The sequence below is a fragment of the Meriones unguiculatus genome, chromosome 7, assembly GCF_030254825.1.
Source record: "Meriones unguiculatus strain TT.TT164.6M chromosome 7, Bangor_MerUng_6.1, whole genome shotgun sequence".
NCBI lineage: Eukaryota > Metazoa > Chordata > Mammalia > Rodentia > Muridae > Meriones > Meriones unguiculatus.
Window position 1 is genome coordinate 107,800,379 of NC_083355.1, and position 20,170 is coordinate 107,820,548.

General features: G+C 48.7%; 2 protein-coding genes across 5 annotated transcripts in view; one reads left to right on the top strand and one right to left on the bottom strand.

Annotated features, from left to right (window-relative positions):
* Positions 1-3,445, top strand: part of Rin3 (Ras and Rab interactor 3) — a 102,331-nt gene extending 98,886 nt beyond the window's left edge. For both annotated transcript variants that reach the window (XM_060388067.1, XM_060388068.1), the window contains exon 10: positions 768-3,445. In XM_060388067.1, the coding sequence (XP_060244050.1) occupies positions 768-1,088 (321 nt within the window). In that variant the 3' untranslated portion in view covers positions 1,089-3,445. The remainder of the gene's footprint in view (positions 1-767) is intronic.
* A 1,284-nt stretch (positions 3,446-4,729) lies between these two features.
* Positions 4,730-20,170, bottom strand: part of Lgmn (legumain) — a 31,294-nt gene continuing 15,853 nt past the window's right edge. For all 3 annotated transcript variants that reach the window (XM_060388070.1, XM_060388071.1, XM_060388072.1), the window contains exons 3-14: positions 17,411-17,508; positions 16,474-16,555; positions 14,815-14,900; positions 13,441-13,516; positions 12,645-12,707; positions 11,878-11,944; positions 10,843-10,961; positions 10,663-10,752; positions 9,116-9,316; positions 6,349-6,519; positions 5,504-5,571; positions 4,730-5,245 (exon numbers count right to left, since the gene is read on the bottom strand). In XM_060388070.1, the coding sequence (XP_060244053.1) occupies positions 5,203-5,245; positions 5,504-5,571; positions 6,349-6,519; positions 9,116-9,316; positions 10,663-10,752; positions 10,843-10,961; positions 11,878-11,944; positions 12,645-12,707; positions 13,441-13,516; positions 14,815-14,900; positions 16,474-16,555; positions 17,411-17,508 (1,164 nt within the window). In that variant the 3' untranslated portion in view covers positions 4,730-5,202. The remainder of the gene's footprint in view (positions 5,246-5,503; positions 5,572-6,348; positions 6,520-9,115; positions 9,317-10,662; positions 10,753-10,842; positions 10,962-11,877; positions 11,945-12,644; positions 12,708-13,440; positions 13,517-14,814; positions 14,901-16,473; positions 16,556-17,410; positions 17,509-20,170) is intronic.

A 20,170-nucleotide genomic window follows, 5' to 3' on the forward strand; every position in this document is an offset into this window, starting at 1 on the left:
TGCCATGGTGTAGGTCAATTTCCCAGTGAGGTCAATTTCCACTGGAATGCCAAACTGGGAGTTAGAAGGAGATGTATGCCGTAGACTGTCCCAAGTTGGTATGCAGTGGCATGAGCTGGTGCCAACCCACCACACCCCCCTCCCAAACAGCACCTCTGTCTCACCTTCCCCTTCTGAGAGAAGCAGAAGACCATGGCGAGGCCTCGAAGCTGGCGCCTTGTGCGTGTACACCCCCCCCCCCGCCATGTGACGTGGTCATTAGCGTCTTATGGTTGTAGCCATCCACTGATGTTGTCACTCCATAGTAGGGCAGCCCTGCCCGCCCCCCCATACACACACACTTTTTCACACTGGCTGGGCTGTAGCCTGGGGCTCTTGCTACCTGGGATTCGAAACCAACTCCACAGAGTTGCCCTGAGACCTCCACATGGGCATTTGGGGCACACACATACATCATGCGCACATACACAAATTGAATCCATTTTTGAAACATGACTGAGTCACCTAGAATAAGCCTGGGGTCGGGGGTAGGTGAGATCCAGAGAAGGAAGGGTTGCCCACCAGCCTCAGTGACAGAGTAAGAAGGAGGCACGGGTACCCCAACTCTCAGCTTCACAACTGCTTGAGACCCCCTCTGTCAGGGAAGGCAAAGAGAGGTCCAGCATCACCATGCTCTTTTTCTGCTGGCCCTTGCTCCCGATGTCAGGATGAGGGTGACCTGACCCAGGATGCCATTGACCTAGAGACCCCCTCCCTCTTGCCTGCAGGACTTCATCTGTGTGTCGTACCTGGAGCCCGAGCAGCAATCTCGGACGCTGGCCTCACGGGCAGACACGGCAGCCCAGGCGCTGTGCGCACAGTGTGCCGAAAAGTTTGAGGTGGCTCAGCCCGAAGACTACCGGCTCTTTGTGCTGGTGGACGGACGCTGCTTCCAGCTGGCCGATGAGGCCCTGCCACACCGAATCAAGGGCTATCTGCTCCGGATCGAGCCCAAGCGAGACTTCCACTTCGTGTACCGGCCCCTGGAGAGTGGCGGAGAAGGCTCGTGCCAGCCCTTTCTAGTGGTGCGGGAGCCCAACTTCCTATGAGAGGACCCACCGCTGACTGGGATCTCCGGAGACTAGGAGGACAGTGGCCCGGGCCCTGAGCTCTCGTTGGCCACTCCTCCTAAGCGCACATAAGTGCCTGTGTCGGTCACGCAGCTGTAACACCCACTGAGCATGCCTAAGCCAATCAGGCAGACTCATCGCATGAGGCACCGTGTTCTTCACTGGACATTAAGGGAAACTGAGGCTCGGGAGGAGAAGGCTCTCTGGCCAGCTGTAGCCAACAAGCCCAACCCCGCTCACACGCAGCTCCTCAGGCTATCCTCTCCACCTTCCGTTGGTCGTGTCCCCCACCAACCCTCATCTTTAGTCCTTCCTGAGAAGAGCTCACTTTCCCCAAGACTGGCTAAGGAAGGGGTTCCTGGCCCCAGCTGCTCCCTGAACCTCAGGGTGGAGCTGAGATGTTCCTCACCAGCCCAAGACCTCAGGAGTACTGTGTTGAAGAGACAGCCCAAACCCCTCCTGCCTCAGAGCTTGCCTTCAGCTACCAGAGTGCCCAGTCAGCCAGGGCACCCCTGGAGGAAGCCGAGCCAGCTCCAGGGAAACATGGACAAGTTCAACCGATGTCCTGAGAGTGGGGCGTGGGTGTGGGGATCACTGAGGAGCCTGTTCTGTGATAGAAACACAACAAGATGCACTGTGTGTGTGTTTGTGTGTGGGGGGGGGTGGTTAATAAAAGCCCTTTAAAGCTAAGTCCTCTGAAGGGGCTGAAGTCCAGGGCCCTGTTGCATCTCCAACATCCTTGGTCCCCGTCACCCCAGGCTCTAGATTATCTCTAGAACCATCCCTTCTACCCTCCTGGGAATTCCAGTTCTTTTGGCCTTCGCCTGGTCAGCGCTTACACGCATCCTTCAAAGCCCACCTCCAGGAAGCCTTTCTTGACTCCCAGTGTTCGTCAAGCACCGATAGACAGTGAGTCAGAACCATCAGGTTTAATTATTGCCCTTTTTATTTTTATTTTTATTTTTTTGAGACAGGGTCCCATGAGTAAGTCCTCAAGGTCACTATGTAGACAAAGAAACCCTTGAGGGTTCTCAACCTCCCTAATGCTGCGACCACTGAAAACAGTTTTATGGTGATCCCCAACCACAAAATTATTTCCATTGCTACTTTGCAACTGCAGTTTTGCTGCTGCTATGAATCATAATGTAAATATGCATGTTTCCCAATGGTCTTAGGCTATCCCTGTGAAAGGGGCCTCAAGATTTAGAGGTGTGCACCGCCATGCTAGTTTATATGGTCAGGGAGCCCAGAGCTGGCTGCACGACAGCGTGAGCTACACCCTCAGCCCTGATGATGCTTTTCACTTTCGCTTTCTTCCGGCCCGCCTAGCTCTGACTTTCTGGGTCTGTTTTGTTTTTTCACAGCTTTGAGACATGGCCTTGAGCTCCTAGACTCAGCAATCCTCCTGTCTCAGCTTCCTCAGTGGCCAGGATACAGAATACCCATGCCTGGCTTTTACAACTTGAGACTTAACTCACACGCAACTTGATTCTCCTGGTTAAAGCAAATAATAGACTTTCATATCGCATCTCACTTTTACTTATGCGCGTGTGTACCTCTGGGTATGTACGGGCGTGTGCAAGTGCCTCTGCAGGCCAGAAGAGGGCATCAGAGGCCTCTGGAGCCAGAGCTACGGGTGCTTGTGGGCTAGCATAGCTGTTAGAAACCACTCAGGTACTCAGCCAAGGGCAGTTGGAGCTCTCAACCACCGAGCCCTCGCTCCACTGTACCTAACATTTGACACCCTCGAACTGTAACTAGTAACAGCCCACTGTTGGCCTTACCACCGACATAATAGTCTATAGCACAGGTTTAGGGGTTTATTTTACACGTGTGCCTATGGAGACCAGACAAGAGCATTGGTTGCCCTGGAACTAGAGTTACAAACAGTTGTGAGTTACAAACACCCATGGGGGTGCTGGGAAATTGAACCTGGGTCCCCTAGAACAGCCAGAGCTCTTAACCACTGAGCCACCTCTCCAGACCCACAGCCTAGGTTTTCATGTTTTGTGTGTTGTTTGGCCAAAGGGGTGAAATGTGCAAGAAATCACTCTTCACTAGGACATGAAATTGACTGAAGAGACACATAAGCTCCACGTCCTTGACCCAAGGTCCTTGTCCTGAGTCCCAGAGTGTTACTCCTGCATTTGAGCTGGAAGCAAGACATGTTTTGCAGGCAGGATACAGGATGCAACACTATCTGACTTTGTTTACATGTCTCTTTATTGTTGATGGCGCCAGATGTGGTCCATCTGTGTCTGTGTAAATTTTACCTCTTCACTATAGGTCTGTATATAACTTATGGTAGTGATAAAATAGACTTATTGCGTATTTTATACATTGTGGCATATTTTAATTTTTTTTTTTTTTTTTTTTTTTTGGTATTTCTAAGTTGTATGGGCCATCTGTGTTTCTCGAACCAATCTCCAGAAGCCACCCTGCTCCTCACTAGACCCACACAACTGAAATGCACACCGTCTGGGGCTTCCCCGTGCCTGCACTGCTGACCCGTCACAGCAGTCATTTTCCAAACTCTTCATCATCCCTGGACGGAAACTGAACCAGGCATGAAGGAGCACACCCGTCCTGGCTATTTGAAGGGCTGATGAGGCATGATTCCTGAAGTCCAGGCCTGCTTTGCAACATGTTAGATCCTGTAAAGGAGGGGGCTGAGGAGGCAGACTTAAACCCAGCCTCCTCGGTCCCCCGCATGTATTTCCTCCTTAGTCCCTAGCATCGATGTGTCTCTCTGTGTGGATTTGCCTATTCTGTACATTTCACACAATGCTATATAATACGTGGTTTTAGCAGCTGGCTTCAACTGGCCTAATGATGCTGTACCCTATCCAGAGACTTCATTCCTTTTCATTCCAACCCTGCCATTCAGGGTTGCCCTGCGTGGATAGAGCAGCATTGATTTCACGTCTCACAAACCCACGCCTAGATCTTGAGTGTACTGTGCCAGAGAAACAGTAGGGGTGGCCTCAGTTCACTTTTCCAGGGCTGGGTTCCCCTTCCTGCCTTGCCCCTGACCATGTGATGCCCGGCCCACAGAGGATAGGGGGAACAGCTGCTTTTCACAGTGTTTCTGGGTTAGTCAGGCTGTTTCACTTCCCAATCTGAGGGCTCTGTGCACAGCTGCTTGGGCAGAATATCGTGGTGGCAGGAGAGCAATATATGACGGAGGAGGTTCTGTACCTCACAGTGGGCAAGAAGCCAAGCAAAAGGGTGAACCCAGGGATGGAGCATAACCTCCCAAGTACGTCTCCAGGGGGCTTCTTCCTCTAGGCCCCACATCCTGGAGTTTCCAGAACTTCCCAGAACAGTGCTGCCAGCTAGGGACCAAACACTCAGCACCCAAGCCTACAGGCGACATTTCACACTCAGACCACAGCAGGTAAGAGGATGGAGAGGCGGAAGCAAACGTCAGGAAGAAAAGGCTCCTGAGACTGAAGGGGAGGAAAGACAGAACCGTGAGGCAATCCAGGGCAAGAGAAACAGCAAGGGGGTGGGGGCTGCATCACAGAGTCCGGAGCAGTGGAGAACAGAGAGGTGGGAGGGGTACGGGGCTACCACGAGGGTGGAACGCAAACCCTCAAGCCAGAGGCCAGAAACAAATGTCTCGCTTCACTTATTTTTTTTTAAGACATCCATTATCACAGAATAAAATACAAAAGCAATCAAAAATTATATTTTCTAAAAATAATTCTCCTTTAAGGGCTTTCAGCCCCCCTTCAGTAAAATCACCGTGAAGTCGGAAAGAGGTTTCAGCTTCAAATCTCAGAAGATTCCTTCACTGGCAACAGACGGCCCAGTGAATTTGCTCTTGAAAGCTAATGGACAAAAAAAAAAAAAAACCACAACACAAGAAACTCCTAAGAAGCAAAAGTCCTTTCTCCAGAGAGCGCTGACCACCCAAACCCGCTTCTTAGTAGACAAGTATCTTCAGAAAGAAAGCCCAGGGCTGGGCTGGCAGCCTTCCCTTGGTGGCTGGACCTTGGTCCTGCCTGTGGCTCCACCCTTTCAGTCCCAGGCTGGTACACATTCCAATGAACTGTGTTCACTCTTCAAGAAGCATTGGGAAGGCAGCTGTTCAGTAGTGACTAAGGCACACCTTGTCCATGGCCATCGTTATCCTGCAAGGGACAGACAGGAGAATGAAACTCATGAGTCAGGTCAACCCTGAAGAAAGCAAGACACAATCCAATCCTGGGCAGGACTCACACAGGACAATGTCCCCAACCTTCACCACTGGGAAACCAGCCCCTCCGATTCCACTGACAGGTGAGTGGCCCCAAAAACAAAACTGGGCCATGGAGCTGCGTCTCCCAGTGGTATGCGCAGGGCTGCTTTCAGAACGATGCCCACCTCCCCCGGGCCAAGTGCTGCTTTACCTGTCAATCGGATATGGCTTCTCACAGAGGTTTGCCAGCACATACAAATGCCTCAAGGCATACTCATACTGCAAGAGAACAAAGAGCCACACGTGAGCACCACACGGTGCAGTCAGCCCCCCTCACTACTGCATTCACAGAGACAGAGCCATTTCAGCCAGGGCTTCTAGGTCTGGGTAGGCCATGTTGAGGATCTTCCATCTTCTGGCAGTCAGCAGGTATTTATATACTCTCCCAGGGGAGACGCCCATACCATACGTAAGGGCTGCACACAACCCCAGGGGCTGCTGGGGCTGCTGAAATGCTGTGTAGCTTCCGCTGATTCTGGGAACCCAGCAGAGGAGAGAATGGCCTACAAATGCCAAAATGGATGGCAAAGATGCCAAGGCGGGCTCTGCCAGGGCTAAGTCCACAGGCCACAGTTTGCCTACCTTTCCCCAGCAGGATCCAAGCACCCCATTGTAATCACAGGACCTAGCTGACCCACACTCTACAGTTAGCTGAAACATCAGTCTTCCTTCTCCCCAAGGACCAACAATAACTCTTGGGGAATGGTCACAAGACATCAGGAGAAAGAAACCAATGTCTGGCAGATGTGAGGGTCAGGTGGGGTTGGGGTGTCATGTGAGGTCATGTGAGGGGTGGAGACACATCATCAAGAGAAGCAAGCACCCTTCACAGACAACAGTAATGGGAGTTGTCGCTGAGGTCTGGTAGACAACACACAGAACTTGAACTCGGGCATCCAGCTTCCCGAGGCCCAGAACCTTCTACAAGCCAAGGCACCTGAGTCTATCATTCGGATCTCAAAAGCAGGGAGGCCTGAGGACCCCGGCTGGGCTCACCGTGGCGGAGTGCCAGTTAAAGCAGTGTGTGCGGAAGTGGGTGACAGCCTCCCGGTAGCAGTCATGTGCTGTGAGCACGGCCCTTTCCGACAGGAGTCTCTCGGCAGCATCCCCAAATCCCGCCAGCAAGGTGACGATCTTGTGCACAGACTTCTCAATGACATGCCTGGCCTAGGAAGAAGGACAGGTTTTTCAAAGCGATTCTGGCTTAATGAACTCTCTGTAGGCCCTGCAGTAAGAAGCGTATTCAAAGAACTATCCTGACCCAGCCTTTAACCCATAGTGGACTAAAAGCAGGCCAATGAATGCATCAAGAGAAATGCAAAGTGTGGTTTCTGTGACGCTGGAAAGGCCTGGCCTTCTTGATCTCCTACCCCAACGGAACAACTAACACCTGACACCTGGAGGGCAGGCAGCCGGTGCCTGCCTGAAACCTGCCTCCGAAGCACACTGCTCTCCACCTCATTTGATGCTGGGTGCTCCCAGGCATCTTCGCCCGCTCAGGAAACCACGCTCTTTGCCCAGAAAGCACAGAGGCCCCCTGCTCCTCCCAGATGATAAAACAGCAATGTAAAGAAGACACTGTTGAAGCCAGGAGCGGTGGTACAGCACGCAGAGAGGCAGAGGCAGAGGCAGGTGGATCTCTGAGTTTGAGGCCAGCCTGGTCTACAAAGGGAGTCCAGGACAGCCAAAGCTACACAGAGGAACCCTGCCTTGAAAAGATAAAATAAAAAATACTGTTGAACTTGAACCCATCAAGTCTCTGACCGTGTTTACATCCTTCACGGCTGACTTCTTCAGACTCGCCTCCCACTGTGTGCTGGACCCATGTGTGGTCCCAAATACAGGGCCCCTAGAGCTCTGTGGGCCCTGTAATGGCTTCCCCACGCTTCAGCCAAAACCCCAGGGCCGCAGCATAAACATCAGTACTACGTCCAGCTGTCTCCTCTCATGCTGGACGAAGAGGAGTTTGTAAATGTGAAGCGATGCTATTCTGCGCAAAAAAAAACCTTTCGGTTTTGAAAAGAGTTATTTTTCAGAAAGTATACAAGGGCACAAAATGCGTTTCCTTTGGTTATTTCTGAATGAGTTGAATTTTTTTTTTCAGTAATTATTTTACATAAAAATGTAACGAAGTAACAGTTAGCCGGAAACTCTTGAATCCAATTAAGTATATTGGCTTAGAAATAGTTCTCAGACAGACAGCAGACACCGGAGAAACTGCTGTATACCATTGCTTAAGGCAACACAGGGAAACTGCTTCATTTTCTGTGACTACTCAGAGGATAGCCGTGGTTACTTGTTTTGAGACAGGGTCTCAGGTAAACCTGTTTGACTTCTAACTCCTGATCTCCCTGCTCCGACCTCCTAGGAGATGGGATTAAAATCATTGGACACATTGCCTGCATCATTTGAATTCTTAATGGAGTATCAACAGACATAATAACCCACCATAGAGAAAACCTCCCTAGGATCAATAAAGGGTAGTAAGAGGCCAAAAATTAGAAAGTGAAAGGACAGTTGCTTCAACTGTGTTTGACACCCAGTTAAAAACATATCCTGGCTTCTCAAGCTGTTACATCCTAGGGGGAACAAGTCTTCCCCAACGCAAAAAAAAAAAAAAAAATTAAAGAGGAGCATTTAAAACACATAGATGGGGCTAGGAATGAGGTTCAGTTGGTAGAGTCCTTGCCTAGCATGCACAAAACCCTGGGTTCAATTCCTAATCCTAAGACCCATATACACTGGAGGTGATGGGACACTAACATTCAGGTGGAGGAAGGAGGATCAGAAGTTCAAGGCCATCCTCCACTATGCAGCAAACTGGAGAAGGCCAGCCTGGGATACATGAAGCTCTACTTGGAAAAAAAAGAAGTCAAACAGACTTTTTTTTTTTTTTAATCTTTCCATGTGTCCCTCAGCATGCCATGTTGACTGGGGACAAGCATTAACAGAGTGGCTTTGTTGGAACAGAGAGGCAATGGATAAGAGTATACAGCTGTGACCAGAAGGATCCTCCCACCAATTCCATTAACTACTGAACTCAGCAACAGTTGTGAAGGACAGACAGACAACGGTTTCTGGAGGAGCTTCAGGCTGTGACCATAAGACAACAGAATGGGATTTTTTTTTCTTGCTGGTGGTAGTGGTGGTGGCTGTTTTGTTTTGTTTTGTTTTGTTTTGTTTTGTTTTGTTGAGATAGGAGACAGAGTTTCTCTGTGTAGCCTTGGCTGTCCTGGACTCCGTTTGTAGCTGACCCTGAACTCTGAGATCTGCATCTGCCTCTGCCTCTTGAGTGCTGGGATCAAAGGTATGTGCCACCACCTCCTGTCTGAGACAACAGAATGATTTTATACATTGAATTAAGAAAGAAAGAAAGAAAGAAAGAAAGAAAGAAAGAAAGAAAGAAAGAAAGAAAGAAAGAAGCAAGCTTGATGAGTGACTAGTAAGTAAAAAAGCAGTAAGACAGAATGTCTCAAAGGGACCACTCATTGGCCAGAGCTTCTCAGCAGGATTCTGGGGAGCTGGGCCTAAAAGCCTTTCCTTCCTGCCGCTGATATCAAAGTTATGATGAAGAATGAAAGCAACTATTGATCTGCCCTTTGAACTGCTTTCCAAGAGCACCAAGACCATACTCTTTTCTCTATCTTGGGAGGAAGCACCCCGATTCTAGAATTGCTGGTTGTATGTATACCAGGAGCCACACACACCCCTTCAGTCCAGACTGGCCTGGCCTCTCAGAAGGGTCCCTCTGGCCACTACTTACATCCAGAAGCTGCTGGATCTGCCCGATGAGATTCTGGGATTGCTTCAGATCGTTGGTCCTCAGCAGCTTCCTTTTCAGGATGGTCAGTGGCACCTCTGGGCTAGGGGTGAGGTCAAGGCGTGTGACTGGAGGCAGAGAGATGGGGGAACTGGCTCTGTGCTTCATACCCTGGAACTGCATCACTTTCATGGTGGAGATAGACTGGCGAAGGCGGGGGAGAGAGACAATACAGAGACAGTTTGGTAAGGAAAGCAGGCGTGCCAAGCTCAGCTAGCTCAGCTTCTCTGGAAGAGAGTCAAGGTTCCCTCCTAGCTTTAAGAACTGAAGGGCCAAGCCCAGTGCAGTGACGCAGGCCTATAATCCCTGCATTCTGGGAGGCAAAGGCAGGTGGATCTCTGTGAGTTCAAGGCTAGCCTGGTCTACAAAGAGAGGCTAGGTCAGCCAAGGCTACAGAGAAACCCTGTCATGAAAAAAAAAAAAAAAGACTGAAGGACCTCAGTCACCTGAAAACATACAATCAACTCAGGCAGTAGGCAAGGTAACACATGTGTGGCTGAAATCCATCACTGAAGAACTTCAAAACTACCCAGTGTGCTTTGCAGCAGAGCTCTTTCACATGCAAAGCCAACTGTAGAGCCACAGTTATTGCAAAGTTTGTTTTAAGTCTGGCAACCCTGGCCGTGATTGTCACCCTTGCTCCCCTGCCTGTCCCCAATGACCAGCAGCAAGGGGGTTTCAAGTATATGTCCAGGCTGGCCCTGAAGTCTGGGTCCCCTGAGATTGGCACAGGTAAGGCCACAGGCCAGGCAGACACTGGGTCTCAGGCGCTAACAAAATACATACAATGCCAGGGAATGTCTGCTTGCACAGATCAAGACAGACCCAACCCCAGGGAAAGAAATGAGTTAAGCATTCTTGTTCTCAAAGCAAGCAACAATAATGCAAAACTAAGTCTAAAACTGAAATCAAAACACAAATATAAGAACAGAAATTTCCAAATGATACAGCGTTTACATGCATACACACAGAGAGACAGAGGACAAAAAAATGGACCAAGCTGAGCAGCTGTTCTGAAAATGGAAAGCTGAAGACAGGGCCATACAGCAAGGCAGGGCATTTCCTGAGTCTCCTGTCTGGCTTTCACCACGCCCTCAACTGCCCAGCCATGCCAAAGCAACCTGGGTACACTTCTTGTATGCTGTGGCTCCCACTGCTGACAGGCTTGCAGCCTCAAGCCATGCTCTGCGAGGTGTGTTGCAAAGAGCTGGCTCTCTGCTCTGAATGTTCCTCTAGAACACCAGAGCTTGTGCCCAAGAGCAGATGTCAGCTGGCAAGCTCTCAGGCCTGGGAAAGGGCATACTGGGAGTTCCGGTTTTGGTTTCTTCAGCTGAGCTGCATATCCCAGGGCCTTCCCACCAAAGGCTCAAGCTTTCGCAGGCAGGGAGCAAGCCCCTTAGAACTACTATCTGACCACGTTGGTCCCTGCTGGATGGCGTTGGCCTGGGGCTCCAGGCCCAGGGAGCAAGAGAGGGAAGGCCCCCACTCACTTTGTTCCCATACTGCATGACGTGGCTGGTGTTGGTGTGAGACTTGACCAGGTGGTATTGCTTGTGAAGTGTCTCTTTGGACAGATCCTCCTATGGGAAGAAAACCACGCAAGTCCTTGGAGGGCCGGCGCCTGAGGGCCACCCCGGAGCAGGCTGGCCAGCCCTGACCGAGGGCCTCACCACGTCAGAGTCTTCCATCCAGTTGACACTGTACCAGTCACCCAGGTACGTATTTCTCTCCTCGTCATAGTAGCAGGCGTAAGATGACTCGTTGGGGTTGGCGGCGGTGGTTGCATAAACTACGATGGATTAAAGGGATCTTTGAGTCACGTTTTGCTCCTGGCCTTGGACCACAATGGAAACTGGGATCCCTCCTCTTCCCCCGATGGCATCCAGGCTGCTACTGTACTCCACCCAGGGCGAGTCTGGCCCTCACTATTCAGAACAGTAACTCCTCTCAAATGTGGAGGGAAGATACCAAGGTAGGGGACTACTGTTGCAACTACGAGCAAAAACCTGCGTGCACAGGACACAAGTAAATGGAAGACTGCTGACAGATTTTTAAACTGTGAAGGCTATGGGCCCAATCTGGTTTCTGGAGAAGGTTAGCACTCCTTTAGAAAACACTGAGATGGGGGCTAGGTGCAGCAGAGGGCTTGCTGTTTGAGCAGGTATGAGGCCGTGCACAGCAGTTAAGCCTGTAATGTCAGCATTCCCACAACCAAGGACCAAGTCACCCGCCTGCCTGAGACTGAGAGTGGGTGACAGCCACTGTAAAGCTTGCATATAGACTCCTAATACCGCTGCTTTTGGAAGGCTTTTGTTGTTAGAATTTATTTCGTGAGTACGCATGTTTGCTTATTTGTATACCCTGAACCCTAAGGAGGCCAAGAGAGGGCATCAGCTTCCCCTGAAACTGCAGTTACAAGAGGTTATGTGCCTCCAGAAAGCTGCTGGGAACCAAACCCAGGCCTGCTAAAGAGCAGCTAGTGCTCCTGACTGCTCAGCCAGGCCTCCAGCCACACCCCACACCCCGCCTGCCCATGGGGTCTTTATTCCCTATGAATACTTGTGGAGCAGAAGAAAGCAGCCCTGGCCACAAGCATGTCCTCCATTTTCCTATCAGGCAGTCCTCCGTGGCCCTGCACAGGGGAACGCTTGGCCTCAAACGGCCAGTCTCCAGGGACAACCATCCTCTGCCTGTTCAACACGTACCATTGATGTCATTGGGCAGGTGGTTCATCATGGAGCCAGACTCACATGCTTCGATGTAGAACACCATCTGCAAGGCACCCAGACAGGTGAGCTCCCGGCAGTCAGTGCCGGCCACCGGGCTGTCGCTCTGGCCACCCCGCCCGCTATCCTTTACTTTGGATGTGGGGACAATCACTGTCGCTGTACAGAGGCTATTGCCAAAGGCTATGGAAGCCGACTGACAGAAAAATAAATAATCACATTTCTTCACTAATGGGACAGAGTGACCTGAGTTAGCAGAACGCACGGAACATCGGAGCTGTACAGCACTGAAGAGACTGGTTCTGCATCTGACAGTGAGTGGCTCCAGAGAGCCATGCCGCAAAGCGGCCATCTTTCTGCATCAACATCACATATGTCCTGCCCTGTATAGCTGCTACCAGGGATACAGAGAGAAGAGGGACAAAGTGGGAATAAGCGACAAAGAGGGGCAAAGAGAATAAGGTGGTGGGTGTTCCTCCCCAGCTGTCCCAACCTGGCGCAGTCTCTGCAGCAGCTAATTCACGGCCCCTCCCAACACCCGCTGGGTCCAAGCTGGGGGTGAGACCCACACTGTGTTGTGACAAGCTCTCTAAGAGAATCCTGGGGCATCACTGGCCAAAGCTGACCAGGTAAAACACTCTCCAGAAAGCTCAAGGGCAAGGACAAGCTGTGCCAGCATGGCCTTTGCTCCTGCTACCTTCCTCAGGCTCCTCCCATCCCCCAAGGCGCTCAGGAACTCATGTTACCTTCTTGTACATTTTGTGCTCATACATGTATTGAATAGTCTTGTTCAGGTCCTTGACATGAAGCTGAAAGGTAAGAATGCGAACATTCAGAACAGCATCCAAGAAAAGCCACCCGCACCTTATAGACCTTTTCCTACAGAGCAAACCTAACCACGGTGAGCAGCAAAACCTAGAATGTCACCCCAGCCAGCCCATTCACACCCAGAAAGACAAGAGGCAGCACCTCCGCATGCACAGCTTTGTCCTTGGTATCCTGAGACTCTCTTCGACTGTGTCTGTGATGTGAGCAGCCCTGACTGACACTGCAGCATGGAGAGAAACAGCTAGAAATTACAGCCTTCCAGCTGCAACCCTCGTCCCCCAGCTGCCCACGACAGCACTGACACCAATGCCAGCAGAACATGAGAAAACACATATTATAGCTTTCATCTCAACACACAGGCCTTGTTTTCTATTTTCCTTTAAATTTTAAAGATAAATAAAACGACCCTTTTCCTTTATCTCTAAAAGGTTAAGAAGAGGGCAGGGAGATGGCTCAGAAGGTAAAAGAGCTCGCTGCCAAGCCCGACGATCTAAGTTCAATTCCCAGGACCTGCAGGATGGATGAAGGCAAGAACTGACTCCCAAAAATTGTCCTCAGACCTTCACATGTGTGACATGTGAATGTACACACAAGCATAAAAAAATAAATAAATGTAAAAATCAATTTTTAGTGTTAAGAACACAGGCCCTGCATTCAACCTCCAGTATCAAACAACAACAAAAAACTACAATCAAAATAATCAATAGAACTCACATCATCACTAGGAAACACCAGGATTCCGGTGGCTCCGTGGTCAGTGAAGTAAACGAACACATGATCCTGGGGACCACTGCCAAGAGAGGACAGAAGACAGTGAGCCAGACAAACCACAGCTTCCCATTCCTGTTTCCGTGTCCATGCCTCTGAAAAGCTGCCTTCATCAAAAAGTTAAGAAGCTCGAGCAGAGCTTGGTAGCACATGCCTTCGGTCCTAGCATTCTCGAGGTAGAGGCAGGTGGATCTCTGTGCCGGGTTCAAGGCCAGTGTGATCTATATAGGAAATTTCAGGATAGCCAGGACTACAGTGATAACCTGTCTCAAAATGCCCACATACCTCTAACATCTCATAAACGTGTGACATAAAGAAATAATGAACTTAGTGAGGGTCAGGAGTGGTAATGTATGTTGCAGGATATTTGATCCCATTGTGAACCCCAAAAGTGTGAACTGTAAAACCCTGTTTCTTTGGTGTGGTTGAGCCCTAGCACACACCTTTAATTTAAGAACTTTCTGCTTATTGTAAACCGTGATTATTTTGGTGTAGTGCATCCACCTTTAATCCAAGAACGTTCTGTACACAGGAGGTAATAAAGTTAAGCCTAGGTCAGGAAGCAAGAAACCAGCTGACAGGGATTAAAGGGTAGGAGAGACTTTGAGTTGAGGGTATTTAAGACAGCCTGGAGAAGAAGAAAGGGCTATTAGCTCAAGCTCTGGCTTAACTTCGGCTTCAGCTCCTCAGCTCCCTGGCTTTTTGGGCTTTGAGCTAGCAAGTCTTTGGCTTTGGGGGGTTTTTGGCCTTTTGCTCCTGGGCTGAGCTACTGAGCCTTTTGGGTTTTTTTCCATCCAGAGCAGAGCTGAGAAGATCAGCTGTTTACTATCTCTGCCTCTCTGAGCTAGCAGGTTTTCACCCCAGCATCTGGCTCCTGAGTCTTTATTGGTAAAACTGAACGGTTGGGATTTTCCTTCTTTTAAACAACAAGCATATTGACTATAACTCAAGCTAACTCCAGAGGCTGCAAGTTCAAAAGCAGCCTGGACAAATTAGTGACATCCTGTATCAAAAAATAAATAATGAGGGGTTGAGCTAGAGAGAGATGGTGGGGGTATGAGGGGCAGGCTGGCTAGGGCTATAGCTTAATGGTACATGCATGGTCATGAAGGAAAATAAGGAACTCATGAGGAAGCCTGGATCACAGGGGTATGTGGCAAAGAAACAGACAAACCATGACATCAGCCCTGTGAGACCTGTCCTGGGTCAGGACAAAGCCCACTCCTAACTTCTTGAAAGAGATGGGAGAAAGTACAATGACCATTTAAATTCTGTCTGAGGCTGCAGCTCTAAGTGTGGAATCCATGAAACAGCGGTTACCTCCTCAGGACTTTTCCAGACCCTTTGCCCTTCACAGCTTCTGCGTCGCCTCTCAGCACTGCGAGGAAATTCTCCGGAGTCACATCCTACGAGGAATTGGGAGTCAAAGCCAGATGCAGCAGTTACCTCCAAGCACCTCTCACAGGCAATGTGACAGACCCAGGGCACCCAGCTTCAAGCTCAAGAGCAAACACTCCAACCCAAGGCCAGGATGACATTCCTGGGGGCCAGGGCCTGGGAACTATGAAAGGGTCATCTTGTTTGGAGTGGGTGGCAACTCAGCAGGACTTTCGTTCCTTCTCAACCACTATGAAGTGGGGAACCCTTCTGCCAAAAGATTCTACCAGCACAGGAAGAAAATACTCCCTCAGAGAGGGCAAAGAAGCAGAAGTGAAGGTTTAGGGCCTTGGTTTGCCTCCCGCTTGTACCTCAGAGCCTGAGTCTCAAGGACACTCGGTCATTAAAAGCAATGCAAAAACGAAAAAGAAAAAAGAAAAAATTACCCCTAATTCGACCAGCTAGGTTTTAAACACATTCCTACAGACCAGTAGATCTCAGCCTTCCTAATGCTGTGACCCTTTAATACAGTTCCTCATTTTGTGGTGACCCCCAACCATAAAATTATTCCATTGCTACATAATAAATGTAATTCTGCTACTGTTATGAATCATAATATAAATGCCTGATATGCAGAATATCTAAGATGCAACCCCTATAGGGTCACAACCCATAGGTTGAGAACCCCTGCTATACACCTATATAAACCTATAGAAAAAAAAATTATCTCTTCAGATGGAATCAACTACATTGCCTATATATTAAATTTCCATTTGAATTTAAGAGCTCATAACATGAAGCAAAACTGAAAGAAATGCTAAGCTTTGGGCCAGTGTTTCTTTGCCTCCCGAGACAACCTTAGGAAGTTAAGAAAAAGAAAGTATAAAGACCATAAATGCCAACTGGCACAGTATGAATAAACTGGGGAGAAATGAACCATCTGGGGAGGAATGTATTAAAATTTTAATTTTTAAAAACCCATCTTCAGGAAAATCCTGATATACTTTGTGCTGGGTGTAAGCTGAAAAAACAAATTTCCATGAAAAAACAGATAATCTTTAACTCAACACCTCATGAAATTCAGGTTGTCACTGAAGAAAATACAGTATCATGCTTGACACATGCAAAGAGACTAGAGTCTAAATATCAACAAACTGTAACCTATTTTGAACACTTTCCCTGTTTTTTTCCTTTTCTCTGTTGAATTCCAAAAACTCTAATTGAACTAGAAACATTAGCACCTGCCTATGGTCCCCTTACTAGGAAGAAGCAGGAAAATTGCATGAATCCAGGAGTTCAATGCTAGTTTGTACAAAAAAAAAAAAAAAAAAAAAAAAAGAGGAGGAGGAGGAAGAGGAAAGAAAAAGAGAGAGTAGAAAAAAGAGAGGTGGGAGGGAGGGAAAGAAAGAGACCCCATATCTCAAAAATCAAAACAATTCTAAGGCTGGGTATGTGGCTGTATTATATGAGCCATGGATCCAGCCCCACCATCTCTCCAAGAAAATCTCTCACACTCATTTCTCAGGCTCACAAATAAAGGGATGGGGAAATATCAGTGAACTGAACCCCAAAGCCACTGGCTTCAGGTGAGAACACCCTCACCTCTCCAGTGTAATCCTTCAGGACTCCCTTGTACACGTCTGTGCCGTTTGGCCGGTTGATCACAATACCTGGAGTAGGGTTTCTGAAAATTAAAGGACATAGTTGCAACACAAAATGTGTCTCCCTTCAAAACTCGTCACTATGTGAACAAAGCTGACAGCTCTGTTCTTGAAGGCATTCCCTGAGGCTCAGACAGGCACCAATGCATGTAGTTTGGGCAGCTGGGGATCCCAGGGACCTGAACCCAAGCACCCACCCCTGGTGGGAACAGAGAGGAACAGAGATTTTAAAACCCAGGAGAGGAACTAAAGTGCACTTGGTAGAAACCAGAGAACCTTGCGGCAAGATCACGCAAACAACACTGCTCTCAGAACACAACGTGACACAAAGCAAAACTGAATACCTAAGGCTCAGGAGTCACTATCGGGGGAAGAAGGGGGGGACTCTGCTGGAGCCCAGGGGCCATCTCACTATGGCGCAGGGTCCCTCTTGGAAGGGCACCTGGGAACTGGGGAGCCAGGAACTGCTTGGCTTAAAGCCACACCTGCCTTTTCCCAGTTCCCGGAGAACTTGGGAAAGTGCAAGAGAACCATGTGAAACATTAGACACAAGGCAGAAAGAAGCGTGGAAGGTGATCCTGCACAGACTAGAACCTCCTAGGGGCAGGCTCTACCCTTCACAGGTTACGGAGAGGCTCCAACCCCAAGGTGTTGCTCTCCATCGCATGAGGGTCCTGCTCTACCCCCTCGGAGCAACCCCTCCTGCTCATCTCCTGTTTCCTGCCCCCCAGAGCAACCTACAACATGCTGGGAGCTCAACACACGACATCCCTGTGGTTTTTCACCCAGGGTCGCTTCTGCTCCCAAACTGGGGCACTGACCGAAGAAACCCCATAAGCCTGAGTGTCACAGCCAAGTTCCAAGCACCGCCCACTTACTCGTCCGAGTTGGCAATGTCATCATACATCATCACTATGATCTGCTCGTCGGGAATCCCATTTCGGTGAATGATCTGGTAGGCGTGGCACGCATCTGCCTGGAAGAAGTGTTTCCATCAGCTTTCAGATATCACAGGAATGGAAGCCCATCTGGGGTATGTTCTGTCTCACAGAAGACTCACAGTGACTTACTGGTCACAGTAACCAATTATTTTCTAAAACATTAGTTTTTGTTTTTCCTTAAAAACAGAATGCCCCAGAGAAGGAAGCAACAGGTTCCCGGCTTCTGATTCACCAACTGTTCAGGCAGCTTAAGTCTCAAAGCCCAACCCAGGAGCCAAGCTTGTGGTACACCCCTGTAATCCCTGCTCTTTGGGAATATGAGCAGGAGGAACAGGAGTTCAAGGCCAGCCTGAACTACACAGCAAGTTTAAGTGGCTGGGCTCCTGAGACTATCTGAAAAAAATAAAATAAACCACAATTCAGGAATTGGAATGAGAAACACGCTGATTATATGGTGATGATAATGATAATAATAATAATGATGATGATAATGATAGTTAGAAATATAGCTCAATTGGAGGAGTGCTTGCCTAACATCCTAGAAGCTCTGAATTCAAGTACACTACCACACAAACTGAGTGTGTCGGGGCATACTTGCATTTGTAATTTGGGGAGTGAAGGCAAGCAAGAAGTTCAAGGTCGGGGGCTGAAGAGATGACTCAGCCATTAACAGCACTGGCTGTTCTTCCAGAAGACTTGGGTTCAATTCCCAGGACCCACATGGCAGCTCACAACTGTCTATAACTCCTCACACAGACAAACACACAGTCAAACACCAATGTACATAAAATAAAAATAAAATAAAAAAAAGGAAAAAATGTATTTTTTTTAAGTCAAGGTCATTCTCAGCTAAATTGTGAGTTTGAAACCAACCTAGGTAACATGAAATCCTTTCTTTAAAAACATGACTATTATCACAATCTGAAACAAAAGAAAGCAATCAGAAGGAACAGAAACCATCCCTGTTGCCATTCTTAGAGCAATCATTCCTTGTTTCAGATGATGCCCTCTGTCCAGAATACCAACTGAAGTCGAAGGGGGAAACATAATTCCTAACCTTCTACCAACTGAGATTCACTGTATGCTCTGTAGTTTGCAAAACATGGGTTAAAATCAAGCTGGGTGGGGGTGGCAGTGCGTGTCTTTAAACCCAGCACTTGGCAGGCAGAAGCAGGTGGCCAACCTACAGAATTCCAGGACAAAAAAGAAGGAAGGAAGGGGAAAAGTTAAAATCCGTAATCAAGATTGGAACAAAAGAACTAGTGTTCATCTCGGCCAGATTACCAAGGTAGGGAGGATTATCTGACAACCTGTAGCAGTGGCACCTTGTGAATTTAATGCTATTCAATAAATTATGACATTGTAGAAAGACAGACATATTCACCTGTGACATAGCAAGACAGACATCTCATGTTCATGAATCAGATTTAAAACTCTAAAAAACCATCATTGAAAAACAGCAGCTGGGCGCAGTGGCGTGCGCCTTTAATCCCAGTGCTTGGGAGGCAGAGGCAGGAGGATCTCTGTGAGTTCCAAGCCAGCCTGGTCACACACATCCTGCTCCCATCAGGCCTAAACACACGCTGGCTTCCAAGCCACACTAAGGAAGGGAGAATCCCCCCCAATGGTGTGGCGTCAGATGAGACAGCCACAGGCAAAAGGCGGAACAGTGTCTCACACCACAGCAAAGGTCGCCCAGGATGCATCACGGCTAGAAGAAAACGTGGAGAAAGTAACACGAGAGACTATGTTTAGGACTGTGTTGAGTGATGATGTCACAGGTATGACACCAAGGTCCACAAAGAAAAGAATGGATAAATTAGAGCTCACAAAATCTAAAACTTTAGTGCTTCCAAAACACCGCTGGAGGAAGGGCTGGAGAGGTGGCTCAGTAGTGAAGAGCATGCACTGTTCTTGCAGAGGACCTGAGTTCAAGTCCCAGCACCCATGTTGGGCAGCTTACAACTTTCTAAGGAACCAGGGGAGCCTCTGGCTTCTGTGGAAACCTGTACTCGCATGCACACACTGACACATAGATGACACAAACAAACAAACACACATACACACACACAATTTAAAAACAGAAATAAACCTTTTAATGAAACGCTACTGCAGGGGTAGAACACTCCTAGCACACACGCGGCCCTAGGTACCATGCCCAGCACTGAAAAATAAAAACAGAAAAACATGTCATAAAGAAAGCAAAAAGGGTCCTTGAGCGGTAAAGTGTTGGCCATGACAAGGGAGGGAACCTGAGAGCAGAAAAGACTCGGAAAGCCTACACTGGCTAAGGTTCACATCCAAATATAAAGAATGCCTGGCCCTCAAAGAAGTGTGTAAAAGCTGGAAAAAGCACCTTACCTAATAAGACAATGGCTTTAAGTCCAAAAGAAAGATGCTCAGCAGCATTAGTCGCTGGAGAAATACAAGCTGTCATGTCCCAGGCAGACAGGCAAGAACAAGTAGCGGGCGAGGAACAGGAGCCTTCACACACTACAGAAAACCTCTGCAGATGTTTAACGATGCCTCTAGTGACCCTAGGTGTCCACCCAGGAAGGACACAACATTCACCCATCCACAGACCAGCACATACACACATGAGCTCAGCAACACGCTTCATGGGAGCAAAAAGTGAGAAGCAAGCCCAATGCCCATCAGCCAAAGGGACAAGCAAACTGTCAACACAATGGACTGCTG